Source organism: Tauraco erythrolophus, chromosome 16 (genome assembly GCF_009769465.1).
Source record: "Tauraco erythrolophus isolate bTauEry1 chromosome 16, bTauEry1.pri, whole genome shotgun sequence".
NCBI classification, from domain to species: Eukaryota; Metazoa; Chordata; class Aves; order Musophagiformes; family Musophagidae; genus Tauraco; species Tauraco erythrolophus.
Genome location: NC_141480.1, coordinates 18,032,203 through 18,048,839, shown reverse-complemented (window position 1 = coordinate 18,048,839; position 16,637 = coordinate 18,032,203). Strand labels below are relative to the sequence as shown.

Here is a 16,637-nt window from a genome sequence, read left to right as displayed (position 1 = left end):
TCAATTTTCATAGTCCCCAGATTCATATTCTTCCTCATCTTCATCATCGGAATGGTCATAATAGTCCCCATATTCAATGCTGTAGCTTGCACTTCTACTGCCAGCAGTAAGTGCAAATGCAGGAGATGAGCCTGCAAGACATAATTGAATCCAGATTAAATTAGTTGTAGATAGGAATGGAGAGGAAAGTATGGGTTTGGATCTGTACAGCAAGCTCAGTGTTTCTGAATCTTAACTGTTAAGATATCTGTTAAAAGGAGAGGGTTTTTATCCAATGACTTGACCTCATACCATCAAAGCTCATGGTATCTGAGCAAATTTGTGTATCATTCACATTTTAAGATACTGAAAATAAATTTAATTCCCAATACCAGTAAACTATGAGTTCAGTCCTTTTCAGATCCTGTGCACCTGAAAATATGCCCAGAGCCAATAAAGCTTTGAGCTGAAACAAGGTCAGTGACAAACTAGACCAGGGACAAACTCCCAGAGACCGGGAGGCAAATGTAAGACAATACATCTTTATCCTGCGTTTGCCAGGAAACCCAGTTGTCCCCAGAGGAAGGAGGATGTTATTCTGCAGGACTGGGCCCAATGCAAAACAATAGTAAAGCTATTTCTTAGATCTTTCCAAACACTCTCATTAAGGAGCAACAACTGTATCCTTCCTAAGTTTCTGAAAAATAAACAGCTAAGCAGAACTGCTGTGGTTCAAAGACTCCCTCAGCTACAGCAGCTGTTGGTCTGGGTGCAGAGCTCCTGCTAACATCAAAGGATTTCTGAAGGATAAGGATAGTAAAATAGTATGTGTCTCAGCTGCATGGCTATAGTCCACAGCTTTCTGTTTTCTGGAAGCTGGTATAATTTGCAGCAAAATATTACAATATTAACATGTATTTTTTTCCCAGAATTCATAAGCACTTCTGACTTTTAAATACCTAGGGCTGAGTCTCCTGTTAGGGGATAAAGTAAAAGTTAAAGTAACAGAAGAATTAAAACATGGACATCTTCAGGGAATTTCTCATATCCTTCATTTGCATTCTGAGAAACCCGCCCTTTGCAGCCTGCTTCTATGCATTTTTATATTCTTCACATCCAAATAAAAAAAAATACCGTCGATGACTTTCAATCTTGCGGAGGCGTATGTGGCACCGTATTTATTTTTGGTGTGGCAGATGTAAACGCCTTCATCTGATTTCCTGAGGCCTTGAATCTGCAGCCAGCCTGTCACACCATACTTCTGAGGCCCACCTCTTGCCTTTGAGAAGAGAAAGAAATAGTTGAAATTAAGTAGGAGACATCATGATATTTCTCAAAATGGTTGTGGCTGGATGAAACATGATTCTAATCTTTTTGTTTATTGCCATCATGCTTTGATTCTCTTCGATTTTGCTGCCTTATATTTTAACACCCTATTGTCTCTGTGCCTCCAAGTTCATGCTTTCTCTGCTCTGCTCTTTAAACTTCACTGCCCTTCACAGTGCTCTGATTCCTGGTCCTTTTGATGCTTCTGCTTCCCAGCACTCCTATCTCTTGTCCCAGCACCTCTTCCTTCTGTTGCTTCAAAGCATTGAAGGACCAGTTCTCAAGCTCATCAGCTGAAGCACCAGTTCTCAAGCTCATAAATTTCTTTGGGATGAGAGTGGCAGGTGGGTCTGGGTGAGTTGTTCAGGGCCTGACCAAGCTGGCACTCATCCAGGTTTTAATGGATTGCTGTGAGATACCATGAGCTTTCACACTTCCGTGGCAGTCAGTTTCAGTTTACTTAAACTAAGGTCTCTTAAAGGGGTGAGCTTTCTTTTCCAAACAAATAACACAAAACCAGTAACAAACATTGAGATGGTCTCATGCTGAGTCTGTTAATGAGACAGGTTAACAGGGTTCAGTTTAGCCACTGAGGTGATCAGCATTTGGATGTGGATTTCTGAGCAACTTTTGAGTCCACTGATCTCATTAGTATTTATACTATCTCTGGAAACGTTTCTAAATATTTGGTACTTCAATTAGCTTTTCCTGTGCTTTTTCTATCTACCTTTTTGTTCAGGTTATGCCTCGCATCCTTTGGATCTTCTCATCTTTGGGTTATGTATCCAGAAACCTAGATTTTCCATGCCTTTCTCTGCATAGTCTCTCTTCATATTCTTTGTCCATTGGAGAAGGCATGCAGATGCAGCCTTCAGCCTTACTGCAGTCTGCCTGTACATCGGGCTTTGTTAGCTCGTCTCCCCAGAATGTTATTTCCAGTTACAAGAATTAGCATTTTTATTTATTTAATTTTAGCTCAAACTTTCAGGCAGTTTCTAGTTTTGCTTGAAGCCTATACTAATGCCATTCTACTCTTTCCCCTCAGATTAAAACACAGTGTCCTTCATAAAATGCGCAAGTCTCTTTGCTTTGCTTTTGAACGCCTCAGAGACTGAACCCAAGTCGCGGGTATCCAGAAACAGCATCTTGCAAAGGAGAAGTTTAGATACCTGCCAGAATTATGCTTCTGCATCAAGAGTAGAAAAATAGTTGCCAACAGCCGTCCTTCCCAGAACGCACCTTCTTTTAGGTAGTAGCCTAAACAGTTCCATTTACATGTTCATTCAGTTGTTCCAGAATCATACCTACATAAGGAGAATCTTCCATCTTTTCTTTCCCCAAAGTGGGCCAGATGGTACCCTCCCTGTTATTTCTTCTGCTTGGACTGCCAAAATAATGATCCTTGCACCGACTGAAATCAGAATTCTTTATGTAGTTAGAGGGTTCCTACTAGGAATCTATTTATTGCAGCATTATTGTATCCTGTAGGAGGAATTCACTGATTAATCCCCCTACTCCTCATCCCAGTGTGACATGGAAAACTCAAGTTTTACCTGTACTGAGATGTGGGCATCATCTCCTGGCAGAAACATTTTATTCCCCTTTTTTTTCCATTCAAGGTGTGGCATGGGATAGGCTGACACCTCACAGCCAAAAATGACATCATTGCCTGTAAAATTCTGGGCATCCTTAGGTGGCATAGAAATAACAGGAGCTGCAAAGAACCAACATAACAGTGCTTTAGAAGACAGTGAGCAAAAGATCACACAAACACAAAAGCATATAACATGAATTCCTATTTTATATGACAAAACCAGTTTGCCTTTTGCTGTCTCACACATTTATGAAGAGCCACGTGATTCCAAGCAGCTTTTAAAGCTAAGAACACTTTGTGTCTCGTTAAAGGGTGAACAGGCTTTTCAAAAATGCTTATTTCAAAGGGCCCGTCTGTCCTTCCCTTCGCACTTGATCAAGAAACTTCAGCTGAAATGAAAAGTTTAATTTGTGTCCCCTGAGCTATCACTGTGGACTAGACCCGAGGCCCACCAGTCTGGCAGCCAATGCTTGACTAGACCTTCAGAGGGAAGTACAAGAAATTCTGTAGCAGACAATCACAGAGTAATGGATTACACATGATAGTTCTTAATTTCTGTTACATTTTGCTTAGCTTAAAAGCTACAATACTGAACTTGCTAGCTTATCAACACTTGTTTTCTGAGTACATCATTTCTGAACTTGCCTCTTACCCATGGAACTCGTTGCAGCAAGTTCCAGAATAACAGCATTAATACATTTCACATGTGTCCACAATTGCTGTCAGTTTCATCTGATGTTCTTGTCATGAGACAAGTAATAAACGTAATTGAAATGCAGTTATTTTTATAAGTTTTTTTACATTTATTATAATTACTAGATTTCCACTTACTTGTTTCCTCTTGTTCCCTTACCCTCATCCCCCTCCACTGTTTATTTATTGTCTCTGAATCATCCTCTCCCACTTTTTCTCAAAGAAAAAGCTGACGTTTACCACGAGAGGGAGCCAGTCCAGGGATTTGAAGACAAAAAAATGAACTGTCACTTGATGCATTCACACATGATTTAAATACATATCTCTCTGTAAGCATATAAGAACATACTAAATATTAACAGGAGATGATGATTTTTAGCAGCAGAGAGCAAAATAACACATTTACTGTTGTCACGGTTTTCCTATTTTGGAGATCTCTGCTCTTTTCCTGACCTATTTGTCCTCAGCAAGAAATGTTTTTCCTTCTAAAGTCTGTTTTCTTTCTTTTTCCATACCAGTGTTTAAAAATGAATGCATTTTCTGGGCCATTAGACTTGTATTTAATTATTGCTTTTATTTTTGTACAGATCCCAGATACTTGGACATAGAAACTTCTAGTAAATAATTAATATATTTTTACTTGCAATATTGAATCAATATTTAGGTACAGCATTTATGCTTCAGCATTTGAGATTTTAACAGCCTGTTCCAGGTTTTCAAGCAAAGTTTCTAATACGTTTGTCAGTTTTTCAGGATTAATACCTGTGCAGAAAATAACAAATGCATACTGATTAAGATTAATTGCAAATTATACAGCAAAGTATCAATTTCCCCATTCATGAATGCCTTATTAAACAATCCTGGTACTCTTAAAAGGTAAGACTGGCAAACTAGGATACTTAAACCCTTTAATGCTTGTTTTTTCTTGAGAACTGTGCATTTAGAACCTGTATATTATTTCAGAAATCTTGTATTCAAATCAGCATTAACTGGATATCTTGGATGAGAAATATTTTGCCTGTGGATTTATCACATAGGCTCTGGTATTAAAACGTACTTTGAAATATTAAAACTCAGTGCAACCACACTCCTTGTAGTGATACATCCACTGTAGTTAAAGTGTCAAAAAAACCCCAGATGTCTATGTTGACTCACATGAATTCTTTAAATCATTCCTGTACAGACTCAGCGTGACAAACTTTTTAAATAGGCAGATGCTGACTGGTAGTGCTTTTGTTGTGGTGCTAACACAGGTGTCCTACAGATACATGGATGACACTGAAGTCCTTCTTATGTGACTGTCCACAGCCACAGCTCAGCCATGCGAGTCTGAGAGCTCTGGCTTCACCTCACCGTGTAAACACACCCTTAGCCTCCAGGACCTAAGGTCTGAATTACAGATTTACATTATAGCTGTTCATGTACAAGAAATTTGTGTAGCACTGTCTACCATACACCAAGATGAATTCCACACTGGAAATAACCTGTCCTCCATTAACTGTAAGGATAATCCAGAAGGTAATTTAGATGGAAATGTCTGGATATGGTCTGAGTCACACCCAGCTGGGTACCTCTATAAAGGTCGTTAAGGCTTTGCTAGACCAGGGCTGACCAGGACTGGCATCATGTGAGATGAAACTCCTAGCATGTAGGAAGAGCCACAGATTTGATGTAATTTAACTGCCTTTTCTGAACTGAACACACAATAAATACTTGCATTCTTTACTCAAACTTGAAGTGCCTCCAGAAATAAAATAATATAATAGTCCTCTTTCCTATGAGGACAGGCTGAAAGAGTTGGGGCTGTTCAGCCTGGAGAAGAGGAGGCTCCGGGGTGACCTTATAGCGGTCTTCCAGTACCTCAAGGGGGCCTACAAGAAAGATGGGGAGAGGCTGTTCAGGAGGGCCAGTTGTGATAGGACAAGGGGTAATGGTTTTAAAATAGAGGGAGGTAGATTCAGGTTGGATATTAGGAAAAAATTTTTTACCATGAGAGTTGTAGAACACTGGAACAGGTTGCCCAGAGAGGTGGTGGATGCTCCATCCCTGGAGACGTTCAAGGCCCGGTTGGATGAGGCCCTGAGCAACCTGATCTAGTTGGAGATATCCCTGTTCCTTGCAGAGGGGTTGGACTAGATGACCTTTGAAGGTCCCTTCCAGCCCTAACGATTCTATGATTCTATGATTCTATAATACATGTCTCACAACACTACTTTGCTGTATTTTACAGAAGAAAATTGAAGTAATGATATATCATTTTAACAGAAATTTACAAGCTTCTTTTTTGAGTGTTTCAGATTTTGTGTTCAGCCAAATTCTCCCATGCATATCTGTGCGTGCTTTTTTTGCATAACTGTGTCTTTAGAAACAGATCTTCACTGTTACAGTAACCGGTCATTTTGATTCTTGGAGTAGATAAATTTTTCTTGATGGCTACAGAAAGCATTCTAATGTCACAGTGTCTGGAGGTGAATGCGCAATAGTTGCTCCTTTCCTTTTACAGTCCTAGTCATGAATTATCTTTATGTGTTACAGAAGACATAAGCCAGACACGAGGAAAAGTCAAAATACTGCTTCACCTTTCACCATCAACAGTAACCCAATATCACTCCAGACTAATGAATTAGATAATATGGTTTCCCCCCCTCCCTTGATTCATATTAAGTTTTGCTAATCTAGGTCTAATTTGATGAAAATGGCAGAAAATGTTGTGGCTCATTTATTTGTTTATTATTCCAAAATGTACATTTAAAATAAATTATGTGACACAGCTAAATATAAAGAGAATCACTCTGAATGGGGATGGATTAAGTGTGGAGAATCTGTATATAATCAATGTACTTCGTAACCTTGGTAAATTATTAGATAAACTGATCAAAACTAGCTTTCAGGAAAAGAAGGGCTTTTTCAGTGTTTCTTTAGGGAGCTAGCCCTTTTCTTCCCCTCCTTCTGGTGATAGACGGAAGATAAAAGGCTGTACTGGTCTGATGAAAGGAGTTGATTGTTATTTATTTATTCATTGGTTGCTGTATACAATTAATCCGTTTGGCATCAATAGGAAACAGCAGATGCTTTGAAGGAGAAATAACAAAACAAAGTACTTGGAGTTGAGGGAAGGTTATATTTATAGCTTGGTACCAAAACCCCAGAGCGTTCAGTGTTTGTTTCTCATGCAAATTGGAGTCAGCTGAAAGCAGTGCCGCAGCAGAGGTTGCTACTCTTAGAGCCAGGCTCACTGTTGCCTTTTGTCGTCAGCTGCAGCCGTGGAAAACCAGTCCGAGTCACGGGGCACTTTCGCATGCCCACTGTGTTGCTTCAGGTAGAAGCAAAGAGGGAACTTACTGGTAGACTCTTACTGGGGACCGAGGCACGGTTCCCCTGTGGTAGCACCTCTGTGCCCTGCAGCTTGCTGAAAGGCCCAAGGCTTCTTCCAGGGTCTAAACCACCATCTACAAACCCAGCACAGTCAGCTGCTGCTCAGAAAGGTTGGGAAGAGGGGCTCTTGTGCTCCCCCTCCCCGGCGAGCCCAGCACCCACCTCAGGCTCAAGCGCTCTGCTGCAGCTGGGCACATCTGCCAGCTGGGCACTTTGCAAGAGTCGAGGAGACAGGCCCCCATTTTTCTTAACTAAACTCTGCACAGCACTGACATGGCTATGAACTTTCCTCCAGGCTTCTGTGCAACTCAGTAAGCTGAGCAATCCTGGGAAATTCCTCTGCATTCCTGGAGACTCTAGCCTTTCTAGGGACCCAGAGGAGCAGTGGGAAAGCGCTGGGGGTGCTGCCTGCATGCAGAGCAGCTGAGCTCATTCCTCCTTCTGGATGAGCGGTGTCATGCACCTCAGGGATGGCTGCAGGCCCTGGTGGATGACATCACCAGCATTTAAAAGCGATAGCACTTCCAGATTAAAGCTTTTTGTAGGTGGCCAATTCTGTTTAATTGATTAGAGCAGACCATTGCTTTAAGCCTGTAAGCCTCAACAGCTGCCTCTGCTGCAAAGTTAACATCAGTTGCTACTTGAGTGGCATTGCTAACTGAAATCTTCCTGAAGGGGTGATGCTGCAAGGACTCGTGCTATTTTAATCCCAAATAAGAACACCTACCTGGGGGCTCACAGGCTTTCAGTCATACTGTGGACTGGTACGTATTGAGTTTTCTGAATGTCTCTTTACTGACAAGCCTCATTTCCCAGCTTAATACCCTAATGGCAAATAAAGATTCTTTAATGGATGTTTCTCTTGCAACTAGAGAAAGATGAGAGAAGTCTGGTATTAGCTGTTCATCACTCTTCCTTTTAAGTATTCAATAGCCAGTGTTCATTCAATATAAAAGCACAGCATAGCAGTCTAAATTGGAGGCAGCAGATTGCTAGCAAGGAGTGGGTGAAACGTACCCGACTTACCCTCATCTATGAACCTTTGCCAGAGATGCAATTTCAGATTCCCAGAACTGTGACCCATTTGTGACCCAGAGACCTCTTCTACTTGGTTTGTTTGAGAAAATATTTCATTAACTTTAAAGAGCATAGTAATTTCTCATTCAGAAAACAAAAGCCTGTTCATTTTTTCCTTTTCATTTTATATTCATGTGACTTAGGTGAAAGGTGCCCAGGAGTAAAGACTTATTATAATAATGTGAAGAATGAGAACAGTGTATGAGCAGGAGGCAGGTTTCCCCCGTACAACCCAGCTAAAAATCTTTCCACTAACAATCACTGTGGAGAACTGTTCACACACAGTAATGTTCTAGGGAAATTATTTCAGTTTGATTTTGTTCTAATTTTGGATTTCCGTTTCATGGATTACTGAGATTTTATGGTGATGCCAAAATTGGATTATTTTGGACTTCTTTGTGAAAAGAACAGACCTGTTAATTAAGCCCTATCTTCTTCTATTGCCTGTGCTTCACTCATGACCATAGATGCACACAGATGGATACACGCATGCATATACACATATCTGTGTGTGTATATATGAATGAAATCTGCCTTTCTATCACCACTTTAATATCAAGTCAGTCTTCATATAATAATAATTATTTTTCCAGTCCTTCCAGACTATCCTATCTGTTTACCTACTCCCAACTACACATAGTATTTTTGTAGAAAATATCTCATACTCTGCTTATTCAGAGCAGAGCTACTCTGTAGATCTATGGCTTATTAATCACCATGTGATTTAAATCCACTAGTCTAATATAGAGGCTTATAACGTACAAGATTAAGTACCAGCTGCTAAACCACATGTTTAACACAAAGTAGTATTACAACAAAATAATGATAATCATAACAAAAATGAAGTATTAGTTTGATAGAGTTAGACTAGAGCATCTAGTAACACATATAAAAATAAGAATCAGATTTTTTTTTAGTTTGAAAGTTCCTTTGTATATATTACCTGATTCACATGGTCCTTTATGTTTCATGCTGATGTTTCTTTTCGTAGCATAAGCCTTGTTGAACTGACAGATGTTCTCGTAGGTTTTCCCTTCAGGTCCACAAATGCTCTCTTCGGACTTGCACACACACTGGGGTTCAGGGACTTCCCCAAACCTTGCTTCGCCAGCATCCAGCCTGCACTCAAGGTTGTCCCCACACTGCCCATAAAAATGATTGCCCTGGTCCAAATCGCAGATCTGACCTTCCACATTTCCACACTCAGGACAGCAGCCGCAACGGTCCAGTACAGTCCCGGCTGGACAGTCTTTAGGCTCAGAGCAAAGCGCCAAATCGCATTTTCCACAGCCGTCTCCTTCCTTTAACAGCCTCCACCAACTTCGGTGGTACAAGGCAGGGAAACTCTGAGAAACCTGCACCAGTACTACCAGCACTGCTGTAACCGTCGGGTGCTTCATCTTGAGAATGTAACAAACAAGCAGAAAAGGGCTTTGGAGTAAAGCCAGAGGGGGAAGGAAAAAAAAAACAAAAGAGTGAGCTAGTAAGAGAAAAACATCACAATCCTTTTTTTTGTTTTAGAATAGAAATTCTACTGCAAACGCAGGCTTTAAGAAGAAATTAGCATCGGATTCCTAATCTGGAACTGATAATAAAAACGCACACAAACCCACTGGCTTTTCTCTAATGCAGTTTGGAATGTGAGTATTGCTTGCACAGAAACCAAACTGCCCCTTCTGACAGCTGAGTTGGAGCTCTCTGAAAAGCTGTTTGCTCAGTGTCTTCTTCAGCCAAATTTGCAAAGTGTTGCTCTACTGAAACAACACTATATTGCAGCTATTGTAGAAAGGAGAACAGGATAAATTAGTGTAAAATGAAGAAATCTACTGCTATGAGCTTTCCCCACCCCCACCTCATCAGCTGGAAAAAGACAGTCACAAAAAGACAAACATGGGTACAAAGTACCACCCAATATACCAGTACCCTAAACCTGAGCCGCCGTTCTACAGACTGGAGCAAGGTTTAACATCAAATTGCATCCATTAATGATCACAGCTGGGGAGTCTGAATTAACAATTTACTTACCGGCTCTTTACAGGCAAGGGACAATCCAAGTCAGCTGGAACTGACTTTAAACTTTTGGATTTAAGATGAGAGGTACCTAGACCTGTTAAAGAACCCATTGTTCTCTCTACGCTTAGCTTCTTTTCAGTGTTTATGGGGGTCTGTAGTTTGCAACCCAAAATAATGTGGTCCATGTTTAGCTCTAAGAACAAAGTACAGAAGGTTTAGAACATGGACAAGCATGAGGAAGCTGCCGCAGCACCTTTAGACACATCAGAAGGAGGCTTTGCTGAAGTATTAGATGCATCACTCATCTTTTCTTAGCACTTTTCTGTCTTTGTTAAGATGTACTTAAACTGAGAGTTACAAAGGAGGAAGAAAGAGATAACTGATTTATTTTCCCACTTTTTCTGTGCATAAATTTCTGCCAGTTCAGGGAGATGGGTTTGCAAGGGTGTTTCTCACCAGGTGTTGCACTTTTCTTTGCACATCTCAGGAGTTAGGCATGCTCCATATCATCCTACCCCATAGCAGAAAATTCCCCTCCCTTGCAGTGCTGACATTTCTTGTCTATAGACCACAGGCTGCTGTTACCACTGTTCAAACCACGTGCAGCTCAGTGAAGATGCATCTCACTCTCTGTTGGAGGTAGAAGTGAAGCATAATGGACTTACAGACCCTGCAAGTGTGGCTCTATAGCACGGGTCAAGGATCACCACTCCCCACAAATGAAACATCTCTGTGTGTTTGTTAGCTTAACATAACTCTACGAGCGTCACGTTTTCAGGACATACGTATAAGACACCGGTAACAAGATGAAATAAAAGAGAAATCTTGCTTGTGCCGACTTGTCCTGAAGTCATTCACAAGTGGCTTTTTCTACTCTTTTTGTATTCATGGTGCTTAGCTGCTTATGTAAGCTCAGTGAAGGACACATTTTGTTGTCCCGGCCTTACATCCTCTGGTCATGTCCACAAAGGCAAATCTTTTGGGGTTGTATGTTTACTTTCCATCCCAAACATCTCTATGGCTTTTCCCAAGTTCAGCTTCATGCTTCCTGCACCAATTGAGATTACCTCTTGTTTTGAGTGAAGTAGCAGGCTGCTTCAAAAGCACTTCCTTCTCCCAAACTGCACATAATGCCATTTCCCTCTGGCCTGCATTGACAGGGCACTTCTTAAAGCCAGCCTGGAGAGACCTGCAGGGCACTGCTTATTTCTGTGCCATGGCTGGGCTAATTCATATTTTGTAATGCATGGTTTTGCTTTGAACACAGAATCAGACTGTAAAGGAGTAAATTATGTGTGTAATTTTTAACATTGAGAGCTAGGAAAAAAGTAACCACTGAATTAATAGGAAATCGATTTCTTGTCCCACCTTCTTATTTTGTTTAATGTGTTTTATTTCACACTTCCTCATCAAATTCTAATTGGACATTTAGTTGTGCATTATAGGGTCTCATCATCACTGTCTATTTTATTTTTGCCTACAGCTGTAGGGGACGAGTATCTACAGTACAAGGATTTGCTAAGGCTTATATAAAGTAAAAACATGTTTATGGTAGTGAAACCATATATGCAAAGTGGAGCCAAAGCAGGGAGGGGCTGCAGGCCAGCACTGCCCCTGTTGAGGCTGAGCTTTGCCTGTCATCTCCCAGGAAACACATGATTTGTGGGCTGTAAACCAGAAGTGTACAAGGAAGTGCCTCCTGTGTCCTAGCACTGAGGAAACCCATCATAAATATCTCAGAAAGTATTTTTGGCATTTATCTGACTAATGCAATCTGAGTTCTTGAGGGGTTCAGCCTCTAAATTAAGCACTGGGTATGCCTGTGGTCGCCTTTGAGCAGCTGCCCCTTGCCAGGTGACCTACAGCTGAAGGTTATTTGGCCACTGATTCCTGGGCTCACCTGGATCCAATTGGGGCAGGGAGAAGTTAGAGCACTGTGGTATGACATGGAGAAACGTCCTGATAGCTGTCTAAAATGGCTTTCATTAGCAAGCCTGCTGTGACAAGCTGGGCAGAGTGTTGCTGTAACACTCCACACTTGATGGGTGTGTGGCAGGGCCAGAGCAAGGGGGTAAAGGGGGAGCAGGGAAAAAGAGTGAGATGTGCAGATGGGTTTGAAGCAGCACATCTAAAGGCATAGTCCCACCTGATTCAGTAATAAAATATGCATTATTTCAGTATGTCCCTAATCCCTGAAGCTTGCTTTGATGGGTTTGGCAGATAAAAAACATTGATTTTCATCACAAACCCTGAGTTATCTTAACCCTAAATATCACCCAGAACAAAACACAAGTGGCAGTGGAATAATGTCACTGGTGGAGCTGCAAGACAGACACCGAAGTATCCTGTTTGCTCTTTAGATACCATCCCTAAATGGTGCCTGGAGAGCTGACAAGCAGTGCAGATGAGGCCTCTACGACCCTCTCCAATGAGGGGAGGAGGTAAGCAGCTGTAGCCTATGAAGGGAGCTTTCTACCATCAGCTGTGAAATGTTTTTGTGAACAATTTCTGTAACAGGCAGGTTGAACAGCATTAGTGTCCTCTTGGTTTCACCAGGAAGGGCAGTGCTGGCCATGCAGCATTTCCCTGGCTTTTTCTAGGTATTTCCATGTGGTAGGATCAGCACGACAAGTTCTGCCACCATCTCATGGAAGGGGCAATAGCTGAGTTGGATGATGAGCAGTAAGGGAACATAGCAGAATGGCTCAGTGCTTCCTCTACCCTCAGACCACATCTTCCACCAGGATATGGACAATGTCTCGCCGAATAATTCCTGTAAGTGAATTGTTAAGGAAATTGTATTCCTATTCATTTCCTGCCTTCTTCTTGGGGCCTGGTGTTATGTTAAGCTGCTGACTTGTATTGCATTATTCTGCTTTGCATGGTAATAGATAAGGTAAGTGGCTGATGCAATTTTAAGTCCTATTGCTGGTGATTCCTGAGGTACTGCTCTTTCACACAAAACATAGTTTAGGTCTTTATTCTGTTTTCATTTATGTCAGTGTGAGTTTTATTTAAGTACAGGTTTCTGAGTCTGGCTTCTGCCAGACTCGCAGATCTGGTTCTTACACAGACGTGCACAGGAGCCCTGTGAGGAATAACGGCAAAACACAAAGTTTTGAAGTGTGCCTTCTACCTTTGCTGTCTTGCAATGTTTCCTCTTCTTGAACAGATGAAGTAAAGTTTGGAAACTATGCTTCTCTGTCTCTTAGGTTGCATTCAGTACCTATCCTTGAGGTTCCTTTAGAGAGAGTAAATCCTGGCTGATTCAACATTCTCCATCCAAGAAACTTTATACTTGTATTACATGCACAAAGCATTAAAGAAAATTAATGTTTAGTCTGTTATGCTGGGTAGTAGCAGACTACAGGTGGCTGTGCCTATTGGATATATGCATTACTTCATACTGTACCAATCTCCTAGGATTATTTTCCTGCCACAGTATCCAGAATTGAGCTTCAGTTGAGGTGGTCAGCTCACCTGAGAACAGTATTTAGTTTTATAGAAATAAGTGGCAAAGGTGGAGATTAATGACAGATGAGGCAAAAATGGATACCATTTGTGGATTCCTAACAGAGCTGCTGACCGGCAGCAACACAGGCACAGGCAGTCCTGGGATCTCCAAATGTGGCCTTTTTTGGTGCTGATCCTATTAGCTGACACATCATTTTCATGAATCTCGTCATTAGTGCTGTAAGCACATGAAGTATAAGTTAATTCTAGTGTAACATGATTATTAAATCCATTAATCAAAGGCAGGAGATCCGTAATTAACTTATTCTCCAGCATCAAGTAAATGAGTCTGCTGTGAGCTTTAAGAAAGCAATTGTTCACTAATATGCAAAATACAGTGGGGCTATTAGACTATAAGGCTGTGTAATTATATAATTAAATTATAAATTTTGCATATTTTAATAACATATATTTTAATTATTTTCTTTGTAAAGTTAAAATGGAGGATCATTATTTTCGGTGCTTTTTTTTTTAAAAAAAAAAGCTTTTACACATAGTTAGTTTACCAAAAATGAAGCAGGGAGGGCGGAAGTTAAGATCTGTCTCCTGCCTGAACGTTGCTTGTTTCCATGTCAGGCTCTGGCTAGGCTTTTGGTGTCTCACCTTGGACCTATCTCTAGCAATAGCTGACTAGAGATTTCTTCCATTTCGCATTTCAGCGTCGTTGTTGGTGACTGTAGGCATTCAAATTTTAACTTAGAAACACAAAAGAAAGGCCTGCGAGCACTGTTCTAGCACCAAACGCTTTATTTCATTTTAATATAGGCTTACTGATTCCTCTTCACACAAACAAGTCTGGAAGTCCCTTTCACAAGCTAGTATTTATTTCCAAGGGGCCAGATGTTTCAAGGTTCTTTTCAAGCCTGCTCCACATCTCTGCTATCCTTTAAAAATACCAAATTTCTGAAAGCTTTTTAGTTTTACCCAGAAACACCTGAGCCTCCCGTCCCGTAACAGAAGGTGATACCGGAAGCATTTATGGAGTCAGCAGTAGATAATCAAGCGTTTCTCTGAAGCCATTCTTTTCAGAGGTGAGAGTTACAGTGAGGAAACTTGCACTGAAAAAGTATCACGGGGGTATTTCCCTGTGTGTCCTGCCCATGTTTCCAGCCCAGCAGATCTTAGTTGCTCATCTGAACCTTTCTCTATACACTTTAACCACAAGAAAGGCCTGTCTTGCACATGCTGCCAGCTACAAGCAGCAGGACAGAAATGGGGCAATGGGCTGGGGAGCCTGGAGGCAGTGAGCAGGAAGGAGAGGGGCAGAGGGAGAGATATAGGTAAGGCCCTGGGGTCCCCAGCCTGTCCCAGGGTTGTGGGTGGCACCCACTTACCCATGTCACCAAGGGGTGGGTGGTGTGAGAGTGGCTAGCGATGTCCGTGTGTGCCCCTTGCTATTCTCAACACCTCCTGGGCGTGACTTTCAGCAGTATGTTTGAAGACTACCCTGGTCCTTATTGCAGACCTGCAACAAACATGCTCTAAGCGTTTGGAGAGGGGCTGGAAGAAAAAAAAGCAACCCAAACCCCAGAAACCAACATGGTTCTGGCTCTGCCAATGTTTTGAGGTGCTTCCACATAACAAAGACTGAAGGGTAATGTTAGCTCTGGCCAGTGGCTGCTGAGAGCCAGGTGTGTTTGTGCGAATCTGTCTGTCCGTTTCCCACCAGAGAGACAGTGAGCGGAGGTGGACAGGAGTAGGTTTAAGCCCAAAGATGACACTGGTGGTGCTACTAGTTGCCTGTGCCAGCAAAGTTCTTAAAAAGAGCAAAACACAGTGTTTCCTGGAAAAGCCAAAAGAGAGGGAAATCTCTGAAACTTGCAGACAATGAATATAGAGTCGTTTTTCTTGGCAGCCTTAATGCTGATGGATAGGACAGTTTGCCTTGTCCAGTTTATATAAGAGCAGCTGATATAAAATGACTTCATAGCTGGATATTTATGAGAAGTTTCATTTCAAATAATATAGTTTTTTGCCTCTGGCATTGCTGCGGTTTAGCCCTGTTATTACTGGGAAGTAAATCTTTAGGATATTCTAACTATAACTGCAGGGTCTGTTTGATCTAGCCAGCAAAGTTAATATTTTCCAAAGCAATGGAAACTTTATAATGGAAAGTCTCATTAGCAAAAACTACCTGTCCCTAAAAGCAGCCAGGAAATCAGGCACAGAGAGGAAACTTGGGGGATTTTGCTTCAGCTTTACCTGCTTTCTCTCATACAGCAATACTGAAGAAAGTAGTGTTTTCCATTACAGCAAATATATAGATCAACTGTAATGATCCTTCTCTAGAAAACCAGCTAGAAACCAATTTCTGATATAAAGCAAAATGCTTGTCTCTGCTGTACATAGATCTTGCAAACAATACTTGAGGGACAAAGGATTCACCCCGGGTGCCAGACCCTCCACCCAGGCCAGCATTGCTCTGAGATCTGTGCAGGAGAAGGGCTAAGGAGGAGGTACTAGTACCCCCACTGAAACCCCCAAAGCTGTCTTTTAAAGTGCAAGTCTTTCCTGATTTGTGCCAGAGCAGTGGTATAAATGGGATATTCTAAATTGGAGCATGCAGAGCTGAGGGCCGCAGTCAGTGAGGGCCACTGCCCGCATGGTGTTGGTAGGGCCTCTGTAGTCCTGCAACAGTCAGGAAAGGCAGAGTGGGAACTCCTGGAGCTGGCAGCTGGGCTAAAGCCTCCCTCTCCTCAGGCTAAACCATAAATCAGACTCCAACCCTTCTTCCCATATCTCCTTCAAAGACATAATTAGCTCTGACGACTGTTATAAAGGGAAGTAAGTCTGCAACAGACATAGGTTCAGGCTGTAAGCTCTGGTAAAACAGCTTCCACATAAGTCTTGCAAATAGCCTATTGCCTGGGCAATGGCGGTCAGATCAAAATGACCCAGCAAAGAAGCTGGAGAAGAGAGCAGGAATCTGCCTCCCACCACTTTGATTGGTGCTTTGGTTGAAGTTGTTCCAGAATTTAACACTTCTGACAAACGTTTATGTTCACGTGTGACCAGAGAGCTTGAAAAGAGATACACCGTGCTGTCCAGTGGAGGGGACATGCAGGTG

At 41.8% G+C, this 16,637-nt stretch overlaps 1 protein-coding gene across 1 annotated transcript; it reads right to left on the bottom strand.

The window, feature by feature from the left end:
- Positions 1 to 9,444, bottom strand: LOC104376712 (kazal-type serine protease inhibitor domain-containing protein 1). The gene is made up of 4 exons (XM_009983331.2): positions 8,988 to 9,444; positions 2,859 to 3,019; positions 1,114 to 1,258; positions 1 to 131 (listed from the first exon to the last, which is right to left on the bottom strand). Exons 1-4 carry the CDS (start codon positions 9,442 to 9,444, stop codon positions 1 to 3), a joined length of 894 nt encoding a protein of 297 aa, XP_009981633.1.
- Between the last annotated feature and the right edge of the window lie 7,193 nt (positions 9,445 to 16,637).